Source organism: Penicillium taxi (genome assembly GCF_028828555.1).
Source record: "Penicillium taxi strain IBT 34144 chromosome Unknown utg000001l_segment0_segment0, whole genome shotgun sequence".
NCBI classification, from domain to species: Eukaryota; Fungi; Ascomycota; class Eurotiomycetes; order Eurotiales; family Aspergillaceae; genus Penicillium; species Penicillium taxi.
In genome coordinates this window covers 1654299-1673114 of record NW_026643203.1, presented here as the reverse complement: position 1 = coordinate 1673114, position 18816 = coordinate 1654299, and the positions used below count along the sequence as shown (strand labels likewise).

The 18816-nt window shown below is 43.5% G+C and overlaps 1 protein-coding gene across 1 annotated transcript; it reads left to right on the top strand.

Annotated features, from left to right (window-relative positions):
- Nucleotides 1–5157: 5157 nt before the first annotated feature.
- Nucleotides 5158–6190, top strand: N7495_000601 (uncharacterized protein; the record flags this gene model as incomplete). The annotated part of the gene is made up of 2 exons (XM_057203271.1): nucleotides 5158–5357; nucleotides 5437–6190. 2 exons carry the CDS (start codon nucleotides 5158–5160, stop codon nucleotides 6188–6190), a joined length of 954 nt encoding a protein of 317 aa, XP_057067344.1.
- Between the last annotated feature and the right edge of the window lie 12626 nt (nucleotides 6191–18816).

Below are 18816 nucleotides of genomic sequence, written 5' to 3'. Positions count from 1 at the left end.
AGTCCTAAGCTCTGGATCGCAGTATTCCCATACATCTCCGCCAGTGGCTACGGCTTTGACTCGCCTATACCACTGCTGCCATTAAGAGGCATCTTTCAGTCTTATATCGCCGGACATCGCGGACACAGTCTTCAGTCTCGTTTACCCTTAAAATATGCTTTTCAAGGTAAATTATCGGCGAACCAGGCTCATAACTATCAAATGGAGGTCGACTACCAAGGAATAGTGGATTCTAGTGGGCAAATGAGAACGCAGTATGCGTACCAAAGTATGTATGTGTATCTATTGTAGAATGGAGGAATCTCATTGTGGGATTCCAATGCTGACTAAAATAGACTAACTATAAATGGAATCGGGCCTTTGACAAACCGCATACCTCACGATTCCACCCCGAATTGTTCACGTTCTTCAAGGATTTTGTAAATAGCATGTGCCTAGCTAGTTCTGAATTCAAGATTAGCTTTAGCCCTTCACAATAAATGAATGAAAACACACTCTAAGCTTTAATATTCTTTCAATCTCTATTTTTCAAGCCCTGCCTTTTTATTAGTTCAAATAGATAATTTTTTTCATGTAACTCAATATGAACTCATTGAAGAATCAGAATACTATGTTGGAAGAAAAAGCGGCTTTTAATCGGTTAATAGCTACTTAAAAACTAGTTAACGTGTGGTTCGTCTGAAATATTAATTAAAATACAGTATAGAACGTAATATCACATCAAGTCACCTGGTAATGTTCCTATTTCAGTTAGTTAGGTCCAGGTCACGTCCTTTTTTCCTAGTCCCGATTAGGAAGGGGCTTCACCGGTGGTCCAGGGCAGCTGTAATCTGGTCCTTTGACCTTCGTAGCTCCGAAAGCCTCCCAAGGTTGAACCAAGCTCATGTCAATTGAGTATCTATCACTAGTGTCACGGTGGAGAGAGCAACCCACGTAGCGTGAAGCTATCTCTGTATTCGGTCAAATGTCCGCTGCTTTTTAAGTTTCTATTATATTCCAAGATTGATTGAAATAATACCTAAGTGGGAACCTTCCAGGGATGGAAACAGGTGAGCTGATAAAAAAAACCCCGCCCCGTAGTGGGCAGGTTTGGTTTTTTGAACCTATAGGCCCCTTCCTGCAGAACTCATATCTACGGAGGCCCGGTATCTTTAGAAAAGTTTTGTAAATTAGGATGCGAAAAGCTTTTCACAGCGCTAAACCTATTTAATGTTACCGGACGCGCGGCCTGTAGACAAATTCTGTCTTTCCCCCTATTATGTACAGTGGACCTGACTTCAGTCTCAGATTCCTTATCTTCTCTTCAGTCTCAAAATTTCATCATAATATCTCTATTTCTAAAGATTTGAGACTTGGAATCTCGTCTCATTTTTCAATATACAGCATGGGCCCAAGATCACCATCCTCTCCTGTTGACGCCCCTATGGAATCAGATAAGGCCCTGTCTGATAATCCGATACCTCCTGAGTCTAAAGAGCCTTTAATTGACAGCGATTTCGCGGGGTTTGTTTTTCCTATCTAATTATCATTTTAACAAGTTGACATTACTTATTATTCCTAGTTTTTTCGTTTTGACTATATTATCTTTTGCTATATATGACTTTAGCTGTTATCGATTTTTTGATGTCGATATGGACACTTGTTATGATTATCGCTCGTGGACTCTCCAGTTCATCGTTATATTTCCTGCAATTATAAGGGGTATAAAAAATTACTGGAACAGTGCCTCAAAACCGCTATCCTCTGCTAAAAGTCCCCATACGAAATCATCTGAGACGTTATCTGATAAATCCCCTATGCTAAGCGATGCTCTACGGTAAATACTTCTAAGGTCTTGAAACCATGATTTCTAGTTACCCACGCTGATTCTTCTCAATGATATAGTCTTATCGTTTTTGCTGTATTATTATTCGCTCTATTCAGCTTCGGTTGCCGTAAGTTTTGTGGCATCGATTCAAAGACATGTCGTCAGTATCGCACATGGATTATTCAAACGATTGCAATTTTTATTGCAATTCTGAGGGGCGTAAGGAAATTCCGGAACAGGCCCTAGGTGTTGGAAAGAACTACGTGAATAGATACTAATTGCGTGGGGCTGGGTCTCTGTGGATGGAGTTCTGGTTATAAGTCGCTGATAGTGACTCTTTCAACTTGGAGACCATACGATTTTGATCAAACTCCCTGAATGCTACGTCAAGACCACCTAGGCTCAAAAGCATCATATACTCAACATAGGCAGTCCCAACGTAACTGTAGGAGTGGACGAGATCGATGATTTCAAGGTGCAGAGGAACATATATTCCCGGGATCGGTCGAAGGCTTTTGTCGATTCACTTACGGTGAAAAGGACATTCACACGGTGCACTATATACTATATGAAGAGGGAATGGTTCGTCCTGGGTTCGATATGTATACGTTGTGCAAAGGTAGACATGTTCATTGGGTATGGGTCAGAAATTTTACCCAAAACCCATAAACCCATCTTTTTGCCAAGACTTTTATTTCACGTGATATTTGTCACCTAGTTAGTACTAGATTGAGGCAAAAATTAGGCACTAAGGCACTAATTACCCTAATTTAGTTTAGGTTGAGGCGAAAATCAGGCATTAAGGCATCAAAAATACCCATATGGGACCCATACCCAACCCATACCCACGTGGGTTGGGTTGGGTATGGGTATGGGTTTACCTTACCCCTGATGGGTTGGGTATGGGTATGAATTTTGACCCATACCCAACCCATGCACATGTCTATTCAGACCAATAGGATCAATGCCTAAATACGTCAAATCGAGACAATCCCAATTAGGTACCCAGTTGATTTCAGCCATAATGAGCTGAATTGTAAAGGTAAGGAGATGAAAATTTTTTATTACCCGCTAGTCCGAATTAGGTCTTTCAGGTCCTAGTCAGCTCGATAGGCTAGTCCTAATTAAGAAGGAGCTTTCTGCCTGGTCCAGGGCAGCTGTAGTCACTCAAAGGACCGATCCCAATTTAGTTTAGTCTGTGTTAGTCAGCTCTTACTAGTATAATTAGTCACCAGATTCGAGTACCGATGTGGTCTGCATGTGGTCTGCACACACTTTTGTGGGTCGGCCACACCGAATTTTCTAGGCCACACCCAGACTTCCTCAGGCCACACAAGTCAGGTGACCATATTACTAAGCGAATACAATACGTTTCATACAAATCATACCACCCATTCCCATACTTGCTGCACCACATAAGCCTTAAACAAATATACCCTTATCATGGCTGCAGAGCTTGATCTTGGTGAAGAGATAGAGATGGTCCTTAGGGCCACACCTGATACTGATGATTTGACTGAGACGCAAGTAAGAATGAAACTTAATGAATTAATACATTATTAATCCATTATTAATGCGCTGATAATGGATTTTAAGAACGTGGTTTCTTATTAATTTGATCGCTGGTGGTGGGCGTAATCGGCTTTGTACTCGCTATGTCTTGTATATTGAAGACCTACCTGAATACCCTGCAACAGATGTTGGCGGCTTTGCCTATATCGTGCATATGGCAATGGGCTCAGAACTCATGGCCTTACGCAGTGTTCAGAGTGTAAGTGGTAATTCATCTCATTATAATCTATTATTAATGGAATATCATTTCTCAGGTCCAGTATGCAATGAAGCAGAAGTACCGGGATCGTCTAAGCAGCACCCAGTCATTCCTAGGTAATATTTCCTTTAAACATGCTTTGACTTTCGACAATCTCGAACACGGCAAAAGACCTCCCAATGATGAACGATAACGCGATTATCAGCATCCTATTTGTAAAACCCATTAATAATGCATTAATCCAATCCCCGAAGGAACCTGGCCATAGTGGCAGCATAGATAGAAGGCAGATGGATAGAAAGATGGGGATGGAAAACTAACTTTTTAATTAATTAATTGAAATGGGTTATTGATGGAAAGTGTGAGGAAAAAAACGGAGTGTTCAAGGAATACACTTGTAAACTAATATCCAATTAGAGCACACTTATGTCATCACCCGCCACATACTTTTCCTTCGGGCCACACCGGGAATAATGATACTCCGGGGTCGGTGTGGCCGACCCACAAAAGAGTGCACATTTGCTATATTCTGACCAGATTCTCCTTAGCCTACTTACACACACATACATATCTGAATAACCAACGCTGATTCGTTTACCCGTTTACCGCCCGATTCGTAGCCTTGACAGATAAACAGGCACACACTTCGCGCGGCCCCACTTTTTGAGTCATCCTTATTCCAATGTTGATATCTCTGGATAAGAACAATAGAACAATACAAAATATAATCATAGTATTATCCAAAAACAGAGATACTGTGTGTACTCCGAATTTAAAGTATACTTAGTTCGGATATACAGCCGAAGTACTATCTCTTTGGTACTTGTTTAGTGTGTACGACTATTGACAAGCTGTGGATATGCCCATCAATCCTCTTGCTGTGGCAGTCATGCGCTATTTAATTTAAAAAAATATCATGCCATTGTAACCTTGGAATCTTGTACATCGTCGCATACACAATACCTTAATCCTACCTAGTTAGGAACAGGTACCTAGGTATGTTGTCAACTATCAGAATGAAGTAAAATCATGTTAATAATATAATTATTAAAGCATCTAGGATATACTTCTTGCACATATAACCGATTATATCTTTATATCTGAATTGACTGTTTACGGGTGTAGAGGAAGAGTTCCGGTCGTGTTCGTCTTCTTAGGCCAAGTTTATCAGTTATGGATATATTATGGGTCTCTGGTACTACGTAGTGGCTCATACTCCACTGAGCCCACTCGGAATAATGAATCCTGATTACCTATTCTAGAATAGTAGAACACTAGCCGAGAAGTTTTTATTATTGACCTCGGGATGAAGCTTGGTTTGGATGAGTATCAAGCCCTGGAGAATTCATGTGTACTGTGTGGATGAAGCATCCATTGATCATTCCTAAGATCGGAATCGGAAGTCCGGGTGGGCGCACTCTAGGGTTATTAGACATAGGAAGGTATAAATATCACCCACCACCTTGATAGATGACTATCCATTATTTTCAAAACTTGGAAACTCGAAGAATCCTTCCATATACCTGTTAGGTTTCATTGTTTTGATCAACGAGCCTATCCATCTAGTTGCTTCCTTGAAATGAAGCTCTTCCAAATAATTCCCACCCTGTTTCTCTTCCGGACAGCGGTAGCTGGTCCTTCTCATTACAATGAGCCATTCGATATGTATGATGACAGAAAGATCTCTAGCCGAGACCTCGCTCCAGCTCAGATAGAGCGACGATCAGATTGCCTTACGATAGCACATGCAATTTATACGACGACAACTATGGAAGTAGGGTATGTACTAAGATTTCCACCTAGTTTGGGTTTATATTATGTACCTATGACTGACTGATTGAATTTTGCTGGGTTTTAGGCTTATTTATGCTTCTGCTACTTCGTCAGCCCTCAAGCTTGTCTGTAAAGTCGCAAAGAATAATGACTGCGTGGAATTGTTCGACACTGTTAGCGATGGACTCAATGTTGTATTGGGTGTCTCGACAGCAACGAAGGGCTATGGAATTGTGTCAGCTTATCTCTCTGGAAGCGTTTCAACAACATGGCCGGACCGTCGATCTCTTGCTGATGATGAATACCCAAGCCTTGACAATGCCCTCCGAGCCTATGGCTATCATTTTGACTCTATAACAGATGAGACTCCTACAAGCAGCGGAGCAGGCAGAAATACAAGCGAACCAGGCTTGGTCTATCAATACATGTTGAACAATTTCAGGAAGGGTGATAACGTTGGTCGTGACTATGCCCTCCTTGCGTTTGAAGATGGCACTGCACAGCTTCATGCCCCATTGAATGGCTTCGGCAACATGAATGATACTATACAAAAGCGAACATCAACTCTGAAAGGAGTCAAGATTGCTTTCCAGCTTGGCACCGGCAGAATACTTAACTCTTCGTATCGAGAAGGTGCGGCCGAAGCTATTGCGAATAAGTGGTTGACTTATGCCAAGAAAGGTTACGCAGACACGTATGGATTGGTGGAAAAGACCGCGACCTCCGTTCTTTACTACCGGACTATATCGGAGTTGGATGGCTGGGGTACCAACTATGAAAACGTGAATGCTTGTGGCGCCCTGTCTGAGTATCTTGGAGAATATATAGGCGAGGCTTAGGTTTTCAACTCAGTTGTGAGGAAGGGGATAAGTACCTAGGCATAGTCACCAACTTCACTACATATTGTAGTGGGAAAGTATGCCTCCCTACTATTATGGGCAAGCGGTCTATGTAACAGGTTGAATCCTGGTGAACTATCACATGGTTGTACCATGTGACCCACCAACCGCATACCTCACGATTCCACCCCGAATTGTTCACGTTCTTCAAGGATTTTGTAAATAGCATGTGCCTAGCTAGTTCTGAATTTAAGATTAGCTTTAGCCCTTCACATACAAAATCCTTCCTCTAACGAGAGTAAAACCCACGACCGACGATAAGAAAAGCGCTCTCAGAAAGTATCTGATCGAGCCACATACGACAGACGAACGAATCGCTCTCGGAAAGAATCCGATCGAGCATACCAACGAATACGAAAAGCTCTTAGAAAGTATCTAATTAAGCGTCCTACGAATACGAAATCGCTCTTAGAAAGTATCTAGTTGAGCATCCGATAAACGAATTGAAGACGGAAAGCATCCGATTCAAACACAAGAAGAAAACGAATATCTTCATCATCATGACTGCAAGCGAACTGTCGAGCCTACCCGAGTAGGCCAGGATGTTGATGCAGCACATCAGTCAGATAAGTATTAGTACCGATGAGAGAATTAGAAGACTCGAAGAATTAGTGGTTCGGTCCCAGGAGCGAGCCGCTCCCGAACCACCCACGGAACCATAAGGGATACCAATCGAATCAACCAGCGATAATAACCAGATTCGACGACCTCGCCCTCGTCTCCCCGACCCCGCGATGTATGTAGGAAACATCTCTGATTGGCCAACCTAGAGAATCTCGATAGAGAACAAATTACTAGTAGACGGAGCTGCCATCGGTACCCTATAAGAGTAATTCCTCTATATATTTTCCCGCCTAGAGAAAATGGCCGCCAAGAACACTAGAACGTTTATAAAGACACAACGAAGCGAAGACAACCTATATATGCTTCTAGAATATCTTGAGAGGATATATAGAGACCCTAATACTCGATCACGAGCAGCTCGGCGTCTACATCAGCTTAAACAGAAGCCCGACCAGCCTTTTTCACGATTCCTTCCCTAGTTAGAAAGAGAGCTCGTAGATGCTGGTGTAACCGAATAGCATAATAAAGTAAAACGACAACTCTTACTAAATGCTCTTAACGAAGATATAACGAATTCGCTTATAAATTATGGTGTTCCCTATGATTTTATAGGTCTTATCACACAGCTCCATGAAATCAATACTGATAGCGAGACACTGAATATCGCATTAGGCAGACGCCAGTTATCTACTCGCCAGCGAATCCAAAGAGATCAATCAACCACAGCCATAGAGGATAGGATAGACTAGACTCCAATAATAAACACGAACACCATATAGACAAATTTGTCCCGATTCGTGAACAAAAAGGGATAGGTTTATAAAGAGGATTAATATCTTATGGGAAAACGTGTAAAATAGGTCGAGAAAGAAGAACTCTAACATCGCTGTATAGAAAAGAGATATCTACGATGTGGTCGAGACAACTATTAGTAAAGCGTATGCCCTTTACTGCCCGCACGGAATCCGAACCAAGTAGTGGTACAGAATACAGCAGTCGAAGAACCAAGATCAAGCCACCCCCGAAGAAGGGAGTATTCGCCAGCGATTAAAGAAGATAAAGCGGAGAATGATTCGGGAAAAGATTAGCTCCTATACTAAACCACGAGCAGGAGTAGAAGGGGGTTGAGAAGCTGCTAAAGAAAGAGGCGTCATTCTATATCGATGCTAGAGTTAATGGAATTCAATTCGCGAAGACTTTAGTAGATAACAGAAGCGATAGCTATATATCTATCAGCGGACACCTAGCGCAATCTCTTAACCTTCTATATATCCCAATTCTACCGCGAATCCTGAATAGAGTCATCAAGAATCAAGGACGGATTACTTAGGCCATATACTTCGATCTTGATATTAATAGACTACAACAGCAGAAAGTCTTTGCCTACATCATTCTAAGATAGTTAGATGAAATGATACTTAGGACGCCTTGGTTAAAAGATGTCGACGGAGTTTACGCTGCGAAACGAGGGTATTTAGATATCTATTCGAGAAATGGAGAGCGCATTCGTTGTTGGAACCATATCGACCTGTCAATCGGTCTAATAAAAGTAAAGAGATTGAAAGTACAGCAATCATCTATAGGAGAAATCAAAGAACTATTCGATAGCGTTTCGTCGCTGGACCACCTCCGAATAGCCAAAGTAACTATAGATGATATCGATAAGGCGCTATAACCTAAGAAATTCACCGATCCGAGAGCTAAACTTCCCCCATAATATCTCCCTTGGTTAGATGTTTTTAGCCAGGAGAAAGTAGACAAGCTTCCGAGCCATCGCCCAGGGATCGATCATAAGATACCCTTAACACGCGATGGAAATGGTAACGAATCGATACCACCTTATAGGCTATTATATAGAATGAATAGAGAAGAGCTATTAGTTCTACGAAAAACTCTTACCGATCTACTAGGAAAAGGATTTATACAAGTCAGCAAATCGCTAGCAGCTTCACCGGTGTTATTAGTACGAAAACCTGGTAGAGGCATCCGATTCTGTGTCGATTATAGAGGGTTAAACTCCATAACCATTAAGGACCGTTACCCCCTACCTCTGATTCAAGAAACACTACGAAACATATCGAAGGCTCGCTGGTTTACCAAACTCGATATTATAGCGGCTTTCTATAAGATCAGAATATAGGAAGGCGAAGAATGGAAGATAGCGTTTCGAACACGATACGGGCTCTATAAGTGGCTAGTTACACCTTTTAGCCTGACTGGCGCTCCCGCAACCTTCCAACGGTATATTAATGAAGTTCTACGCGAATTTCTCGACGAGTTTATGTTAGTATATATAGACGATATCATTATTTACTCTAATAGATCGATCACGGATCATAGACGAAAAGTACTCGAGGTGCTCTAGAAGCTAAGAGATACTAGACTTCAATGCGATATCGAGAAATCTGAATTTGAACAGAGCTCTGTGAAATACCTAGGGTTCATTATACGAGCTGGAGAAGGTCTATATATAGACCTAAAGAAAGTTGAAGCCATTAAGCTATAGGAAGCACCTACTAATGTCCGAGAAGTACGTGGTTTTATTGGATTCGCTAACTTCTACTAGATATTTATACCACGATTCGCAGACGTCTCTACACCATTGGTGTAGTTGATAAAGAAAGATACGATATTTAAATAGGACAAGGAGAAATAAGAATCATTCGAGACCCTAAAGGACCTCTTTATCTCTGCACCAATATTGGCTTATTTCCGAGAAGACACCGAAACAATAGTGGAAACAGACGCATCTAGATGGGCGACAGGAGCAGTCTTATCCCAAAGACAAGAAGATAGGACGCTAAGACCATGCGCCTATCTCTCGCGTAAGTTCTCACCTACAGAGACCAATTATATGATATATAATAAGGAATTACTTGCTATCATCCATGCGCTATAGGAATAGAAGCCAGAGCTAAAGATGGTCCCGCGATTTGTGGTCTTAATGGACCACAAAAATCTACGATATTTTCATAAGGCGCAGGATCTAAGCGAACGACAAATAAGATAGGCAGACATCCTGGCCGAATTCGACTTTAAGCTACGATATCGACCCGGGAAACAGGCGATCCAACCAGATGCTCTATCCCGGCGAGGATAAGACGAACCTAAAGGAATCTCTGATAAGAGGCTCATGAATCGTTTCCAGAAACTCTTCGAATCAGTAACAATCCGTAATAATAGCACTAAACCAAGTCCACCTTTAGACTTTGATATACTAGTGGCGATATTTAAAGAAGCAGAAACGCAGGAAGTATAGAATAACATATAGAAGGAAGATCAAATATACCAGTAGTTCGCACTCGCACTTTGTCGATCAACTACGTTGAAAGGACAGGGTTCACACGTTGCACTATATATACTGGAAAAGGGTATGGTTCGTCCTAGATTCTTAGTATATACGTTGTGCAAAGTGGTGTGAAATGTGTTCGATTCATGTAGCTACTTGAGTTCCTAATATAGTTGTTCCCCCGTGACTCGGGGGTCTGTTTGTTCCGTTCCGGGTTTATGGTATTGCATGATTACAATATCCATGTTCCGACACTGGAGCAACTTTAAAATCTCGAGTCGCTATATACATGGATCGATAAAATAAATGAATGTGGATAGGTGCACGATATGCCCCCGAGTGCCCTGCATATTGTATCTGTTGGGTGGCCGATTTTTGTTGAAGAATCAGCCTTTGTGCGGGGTAAAGAAAGTGGTGAGTGGGAAAAAAAAATAATAAAAAGTGGACAACACGAAAGTGGGCTTTTCCTAGAGAAGCCAGTCTCCATTTCGTCTTCTATCCGTGGTCCTCTCTGGCGGCATTTTACTGATCCCCTAAGATCAGAATGGCAAATGGTATTCTGTTGCCTTATTCATGATAACGGCGGCGTTCGTAGGTTGAGCCGTTGCTAATTCCCGGAAAAAGGATAATATGGCGGACTGCCACATGGTGTACCCTCCTTCTGAGGATTCCAGTCTGCATAAGGTGTTCGGGAAGCGAATCGGATGCGGTAGGAGTCTGATTTGGGCGTTGTGCTTTTCCCGCTGGACGGCTATGTATTCCCTGATGAGCTTTGGGTCATATTTCTTGTCCGTTTCGATCCCCGATTCCGTCGAGTGGATTATGATTAGCTGTCGGAATGCCATCATCAGGTTGCCAGCTGCCGCCTAGGCTGTTTCGGGTACGGTTTCTGCCTAGGTGAACGCTGCGTTGGTTGCTCCCGGTGTGCCAAATGGTGCCGATAGTCCTTGACTCGCATATGTTGCGGCAGGGTCTGCATTTCTGGCGTAGTCCATAAGTGTGTGGAATGTCCAGCTATTATATTGGATTCCGAACAGTGGTGGGTGACATATGGCTTTGCTAGCCCCTCTATATCGGTTGCATTTCTTGCTGGCTATGGTATCGAAAAGGCAGTTGAACATGGGAAATGTTTCTCCTTCCCAGTTTGTGTTTTTGTGTCTAATATATCTAATACACGTCATGAACTTTGGCTGTTCTGGTATCGCCTGTGGGGTTGTCGGCGATAATACTATGGCGGGTTCCGCTAGTACTGCTGGTGCTCCTAGGGCTGGGGCTGGGTCTGCTGCTGGAGCTGGACCTGCCGCTAGACCTGCTACTGGACCTACAGCTTTCGCTCTTTTAGGTCCTCTTGCTCCCTTTCCTTTTGCTTTCGTCACCCTTCCGGCCATCGATCGGGTGGTTTGTAGTGGCTTCTGGGGGTGGCGTTCTTGTGGGAAAAGGAAGGTTTTCGGCAGTTGGGGTCTTCAGATAATGGGTGGAGGAGTGTTCGGGTGATAGACGAACGGAGAAGGAGAAGGGGGCTTTTCTCTTCTTTTATTTCTGGGAAAAAGGGCGATTTCCGTGTCTGATGCGGGGGAAATCAGGGATTTTTCCTTTAATGGTATCGTGTGATCTGGTTTTCTGAAAGGAAAAATGGCCTGGTGTTTCCGTCGCCGAATTGTTATTGAATAGGTGTATGAAAGAAGTATGTTGGATACCGAAAAATGGTTGAAAGAAAGTGGTTGGCGATGATATTTTTAGGGCCGTTTGTCATCGCTGGGTGATGCCCGATTTATGGTGGGTTATATAGAGAGATTTTCCTCTCTTTTGACCTATTCGACGGTTTTCAAGTTGATTCTGTTAGAGTCTATCAACTTTGTTAGTGCGTCGCAGGGCTTTGACTTAGTCATTGCGTTAGCCGGGTTGGAGTCGCCTTCGATCCAGAGGATCTCTATTTGTCTTCGCTTATATGCCTCACGGAGTGCTATCACGTCAATCATAAGTCGTTTTTCCGTTATAGAGCCTAGTTTCACGAGACAGTCATACAGGGATTTCGAATCCATGTAAATGGTAAGTCGGAGGGTGGTATTCAGTATCCGGTCTAGGCTCGTTTTAATGGCGATAGCAGCATCAAAACCATTAGCCATTATATATAGCTCTAACGCGAGCACGCTCCGGGTGACCCTCTTATACTTAACGGATGCCTAATATAGGATATTAGCGTTTTTGCCCTCGGCTTCTAGGGTTGCAAGGACAATAACGAAGCCAATTTGCGATGTGAGGTCCGGGTTATTTGCGAACGATGCATCCACGAATGCCAATATTTGGAGTGATTCGCGTTGTAATGGTATAAATAATAATCCTCTCGCTGCATTTTGAATCTGCTATAATAACCACTTATCTAGGTTATTTGCATCATCAGCTATTAGGTTGATGATTTAAGCTACGTGACTTAAGTTAAACGCGGCTTCTGGCTATGAGACGGTCGCGATGTAGGCACCTCTCGCGCGTTAGGCAATATACTGCTCCTTGATTTTGGCTGGTTCGTGCTGGGTTTTTCTAATTATGGATAACTTTTTATATTACCATTTTTGGGATAGCGTGATTCCTTCTGGGTTCAAAGAAATCATTCCTCCATTAAACTTTAAGGGCGTTCTGTGGTCGAGTGTCTCACGGTCTTTTGCCAAGAACTTCGCTTTGTCTAGTTGCTTCTGTTCATTGGTTACGAAGGCCAGGTTGGCTAGGAAAAGTGTATCATCCGTCTATAGTCCAACGATTCCAAATTCCCCTGTATTGCTCTAGTGCAATAAGCAGGGGTCATATATCGATGTTGTCATTCCTAGTTTCTCGATATGGTGCGAATGGTATGTTTTAAACTAATGATTTCCAGCTTCAGGGATCCCGTATAATGGTCTGATCACCCTGAGTATCGAGTCCTCTGGTAATCCGAACAACTCCCGGAGTTCACGCGGCGGGTGTGCGAAGAATTTTTGGTTCAGGTTGGTTATGGATTACATATAAGCCTAGGAGATATCGCGGAGGTAAAGTTTTATATCTGGTTGCATCGCCGCTATAGCCAAGATGATTCGCTAGCTTGTGCGTTGGATGGTGGGTGATTAGGTGAGAATTGTCTCTTTGCCGGCATTGTTAAACGCCTAGACTACTAGTCTCGATTTCTTAAAGGCTTTCTTAGTGCCTAGGTGCTTGATTTCGTCCACGAACCGTGAGTTGAATATCCGGGTTCCTGGTGGGACGTCGCTTCGTCTTGCGAATTCAAACACTCCTTTTTCTAGTAGGCCCGAAATCTCCTTTTGCCTGGATTTCTCGAATGGCGTGTGTTGTGCGATTTATAGGTGGATTATCGGGATTTCAATATGCAGCATTTGTTGGAGGCGAGGTTTCTTTGGTTTAGGGGGTTCCTCTTTTTCTTTATGCGATGCTCTTGTCTCTATCCTCTCTCCCGCCACGTTCGGCCTTAGGTCGGCTGGGTTCTCTATCTATACCCTTGTTGGTTCAGGTTGCGCTTCGGTTGCAACATCTTCGATGTCTATGTGGTATGGCTTTACGACAACCGATCGGAAGGGAGTCGGGCCATGTGGTAGGTTCAACGTGCAAGTTTCGCCTTTAAGCGCCAAAAGCGCGAAAGGTCCGTCCTATTTCCCAAGTTGTCCGCCATTTCCTTCTCTCTATACTAATATAGGCGAGTTTAGTGGGAGGTTATGGATTGTGGTAACGTTGGGTCCATTACGTGTCGCTAGGGCTTCGGACACGTTTCTTGTGGCGCGCATCTTCTGGATTTCCCCCATCGCCTTTCGAATGGCAGTTGCTCGTTGGGTAATCGTGGGTGATAGGGCGTCTAGTTCTGTTATACGTGGGTATGCTCTAAAGACGAGAAGGGTGGGTATTAGACCATATGGGCCGGATATGTCGTTCGCGGCTTTTATAGACATCTGAAGGGCGATTTCCCTATTAGTACTAGGGATCTCGTTTATGATGATTTCGTATGCCCTTCGGATCTGAGCATGGTATCTTTCGACGAGTCCAATGGAATTATGGGATTCTACTGGGACAGTTTTGACTTAGGTACCGAGTGTCTTCGCATTCTGTTTGAATTCCCTGGATACGAAGTTCGTGCCTGAGTCGGTGGTAATTAGGTCTGGTGGACCAAGGTATGTGTCAATCCAGCACTAGCGTAACATATCCTAAGTATGTTTCGCTGTTAGGTCGCGTAGCCATCGTGCTGCTTGGAAGCAGGTTGCTTCATCGATCACGTGGAGGATTGGAGAGTTTTCAATATATATTACATCGATGATAATGTTGTAATTGAAGCGAATAGTGTCTGGATCTTTAATGGTAAACCGAAACCTGCCTGGGGAACGTCCGTATCTCTGGCAATGTTCGCATACTTTTGTGAGTTGTTCGAGTGCTGCGATATTAGTGTTCTCGTGTCCTAAGGCGCGTAGCAGCCTATGTAGGCGAGGGACGGACGGGTGTCCAAATCTGCGGTGTAGTCTTCGTAGCTCCGTGTTAGTTAAGTGGCATGCGATATCGGTCAATCGGCTCTCTGTCGTGTCATTTCCGGTTATGTTTGATAAATAGGCCCTGAGTGATTGGTCCCAAACCATGAACGGATGTCTAAACTGGTGTATGATTGGGACTTTTAGGCCATCTTTTCGGACAAGGAGGTTCTCCAGATTGTTCAGGTAGATGCCTAGTCTATCTATGTCTGCAAGGGATAGGAGGAATGGTGTATCCGAGTGGAAAACGTGGAAGGTGAGTGTACCGATCGGGGTCTCTAATATGACCGAACCAGCCGACGATGCTTCTCCGATTCCGAAGCGAACCTTGATCTGGTTGGCTGTGGAAGTATCTAGAGTCGCTAAGGGGTCCGAATTTTGTAGGGCCAAGAATTGGTTGTGCCCGGCGGTTGATACACGGGCTGCTCCTATATTAATGATTATTCCTATGAAAGTCGTCGTTGTATACCTGGTTTTTGCTGTTGCGGTTGCGTTGTAACTGAACGGCGATTCCTCCTCGGTTCCTGTCCAGGGTGTGTTTGGTCCTTAGGCCATAGAGTTCTCCTATTATGTATAGGGAGTTTTTGCGAGGGTTTCTAACATAATGTTATTAGAGAGCTCTGTTGTGAGTTGTTCCGCAAATCCTGGCGTTAAGGCTCCGTAACCAGTCGTGAAGAGGATTTCATTTTCTGAGTCCGAGTCGTCTTCGGGTCCTATGCTTTTCGTGGTTGGGTAGTTATTCAGGAATATATCCATTTCCTTATCGCTCTCATCATCGGGTGTCGGCTCCTGGTTTAGTGGTCCTTCCATATCGGTGATGAATTGCTGGTATGCGGGTTTATAGCTTCCTTGTTGATTTCTTTGAAATTTGCTTTAGAATCGTTCTCGGGCCGCGTCTCTTTCTTCCTTGGTGTGGTTATATAAGATACAGTCCGGTTTATAGCAAACACCATATTTCTTGCCGGTTCCTAGTCTATATTTTGTTCGGGGAGGGTTCGTTGATCGTCTAGGCGGTTGTTTTATAGGGTTTATGCGTATGAACTTCCTTTCCACAAAGTTTGTTGTAGGGAGTTCCTCCGCCTAGAATACGGATGGGTTATTGGTGGCAGGCTCCTTATATTTTCTCTTGTTTTCCTAGGTGGTTATCGACGTCTGCATTCCGTTGATGAGTCCTAGGAGGTTCGGTGGTAGGTATACCAGGGTCATTCGGCATGCTTTAACTCCTTCATATACTGAAATCAATTTTTCGTATAAGTATTCATCCGTTCGCCATAAGGGATTGATTATATGTCGGAGCTTATAGAGCTTATTGAGTAGCATCTTGAAGCATTGGTGGAGGCTCTTGTCGGGGTTCTTTCGGATGGTTGTTCTAAGGTTTTAGCTGTCCCATAGTTGTTTCTGCCTTCTATAGAACTCTGGTCCTTCGAAGAATTCCCTAAGTTTCTCGCACGATTCCGCGAAGGTTCTCTCCTATAGGGAGTTCGTGAAGTAAAACTCCAATGCCGGTCCTTTAAGGAAACTACCAAATATGTCTATATACGATTATTCCGGGAGTCTTACACGTTGGCAGATGTCGGTGAAGATCTTGATCTTGAAGTCGAGACTAGTGCTTCCATCGTATTTTTGGCTCTCGGATATCGACTTTATGACTATTGTCGTTTACCTTATGTAGTTATCTAAGGCAAGGTCGGGAGTAGATCGAGGTGTCCGGGAATAACGACTATTATCTAGGTCGTTGTTTCCTCTTAGAGTACGATCACTCTCATCATCATCATCGTCATCGTCACCCGGATCGTCTCCTGAGTTTCTGGTGTAGGTCGCAGATGGTACGCCTCCAATTTGGCTTTTACGTATATACTCTCGGTTGTTTAGGACGTTTATATACGCGTGTGGTTCCGGCCGAGGTGATGAGAAAACATGCGAGGTCTAGTTCTGGGTCTTGCGCTAGGTGGGGGGTATTTCCTTCGGTATTTAGCTTAGCTGGCTGGCTGGATTGACCGGATCTTGTGGGCGTCGGGTGGCGGTCGTTCCCTTTAGACCATCCAGTGTGTTATTCAACTTGTCCTAGAGTGCTAGAGTTCTTATAGCGCCATTAATGTCTTTAAAGGCGTTTTTGATTTCTGCGTCCGTCCATTCATGTTCTTCTTCCCTTATAAGGTATTCCGTTAGGGAGTCGGCCAGTTTTGGTGTCCATCTCACATAAACTCCGCGCTAGATGAGTGTATGGTACACTAATCGGAGGGTGTTTCGTTCGAGTTTCGTAAAGTCCTCCTCGGTCCAGTTCTTGAAGTCTGCTTGGAAGTCGGCCCAGAGTCCGCGGTCCATAACTCCCGTGGTTATATAGTAGGTAAATCGTGTGGTTATATATTCCTCACGCTGATCCTAGTTATATTCCCATGGGTCAAAACCATTTCTATGGTAGAATCTGATTTTCTCCTCTTGTGTCATGTTGCCCTATGATTTGTGCGCCTCTCGGTAGGTCTGGTCCCTATCTACATGTTCATCGGGGTACCCTTGGCCTCTACTCTAGTTAAAAGCGGGTGTAGGGCTAGTGTGTTCCATGTATGATCCGGGCATACTTGCTTGTGTATAGCTGCCCCGAGTGCGTGGTCTATACAACGGTGTTCCGTCCATAATGATGGTGAGTGGATCTGAACTTTCGTCGTCATCTCGTAGGGTCAGGTCTTCTTCCGTGATTAGGGAATAGCGTGCGAATTGCCCTTGGTTGTTACGCTTTCGTTCACGGTGTGCAGATTTGATTGACTATGGTGTCTGGTATGCTGGTGGTGCCATATAGCTCCTATAGGTGATGCTAGGGGGAGATTAGCTATATTCCAGCGTGGATCCGTGGAGGAGCCGGACAAGTCATAAGTAGAGAAGTTGAACAAGTCACCAGTGGGTTCTGGTGTCCCACAATTCAAAGAGGGGAAGATTTTTAGGGGTTTTTGAGTATCCCCAGTTTTTCTAATGCGAAAAGGAAAAGTTTTAGTCGAATGTCCTTCGAAAAGTAGTCGTAAAGGAGGTGTTGAAAGGTAGAAACTAGGGTGTAGTTTTCTAAATCAAACTTGAAAATTGTGTTTTTAGAAGAGTGAATGGGCTTGCCGGTGCCAATTCATGCTCTTAACGGTGTTTTATCGTATTTTCTTCGATCGAATTTGGCTTATCGTCGTAACGAGTTTTCGTGGTTTTAAGGATTTTTCACAATAACTTAGTGATATAACCTCCAAGTCTGATTCAGCTCGTCAACTGATCAGTGTCGATCAACTACGTTGAAAGGACAGGGTTCACACGTTGCACTATATACACTAGAAAAGGGTATGGTTCGTCCTAGATTCTTAGTATATACGTTGTGCAAAGTGGTGTGAAATGTGTTCGATTCATATAGCTACTTGAGTTCCTAATATAGTTGTTCCCCCGTGACTCGGGGGTCTGTTTGTTCCGTTCCGGGTTTATGGTATTGCATGATTGCAATATCCATGTTCCGACACACTTGAAAAGGGAGACCGACGAATCCCTACCGAATCGAACCTGAAAATAAGCCTATCCGAGTGCGACTTAGATAAACGAAATCTTCTACGCTTTAGGAAAAGGACATGGATTCTAGACAACGAACCACTATATATAACCTTGATCTAGAAGGTCCACGATTCCTACACAACTAGACATCCAGGACGGGACGCAACCTATATAATACTGGCCCGTAGATTCTTTTGGCCAGGAATGACGAACGATGTACAGAGATTCTTAAGGAATTGCATAATTTATGGACGAAACACGATTTAGAGAGATTCGAAGCAAAGCCTACTTAAACTATTACCAATTCCACAACGAATCTAGGCCGAACTATCCATAGATTTCATCATAGAACTTCCACCCACTAGGAAAGAAAGAGCGACGAATTATCTAGTAATTACTGATCGGCTATCTAAAGGAGTGATCCTAATAGATATGCATAGTATTACTACGGAAAGCGTCACAGATATCTTTATAAAGCATATTTATATATATCATGGTTTACTAATAGCGATCACTAGTAACCGCGGCCCATAGTTCGTAGGGGGGTTCTGGCGAATCGTGTGCGAAAAGCTAAAGATTCGACGCCGATTATCTACCATATTCCACCCCTAAACTGATGGAGCTATGGAACGCATAAATCAAGAAGTCGAACGAATTCTACACGCCTTTACTACGTACGCACAGGACGACTAGGCAAGTTT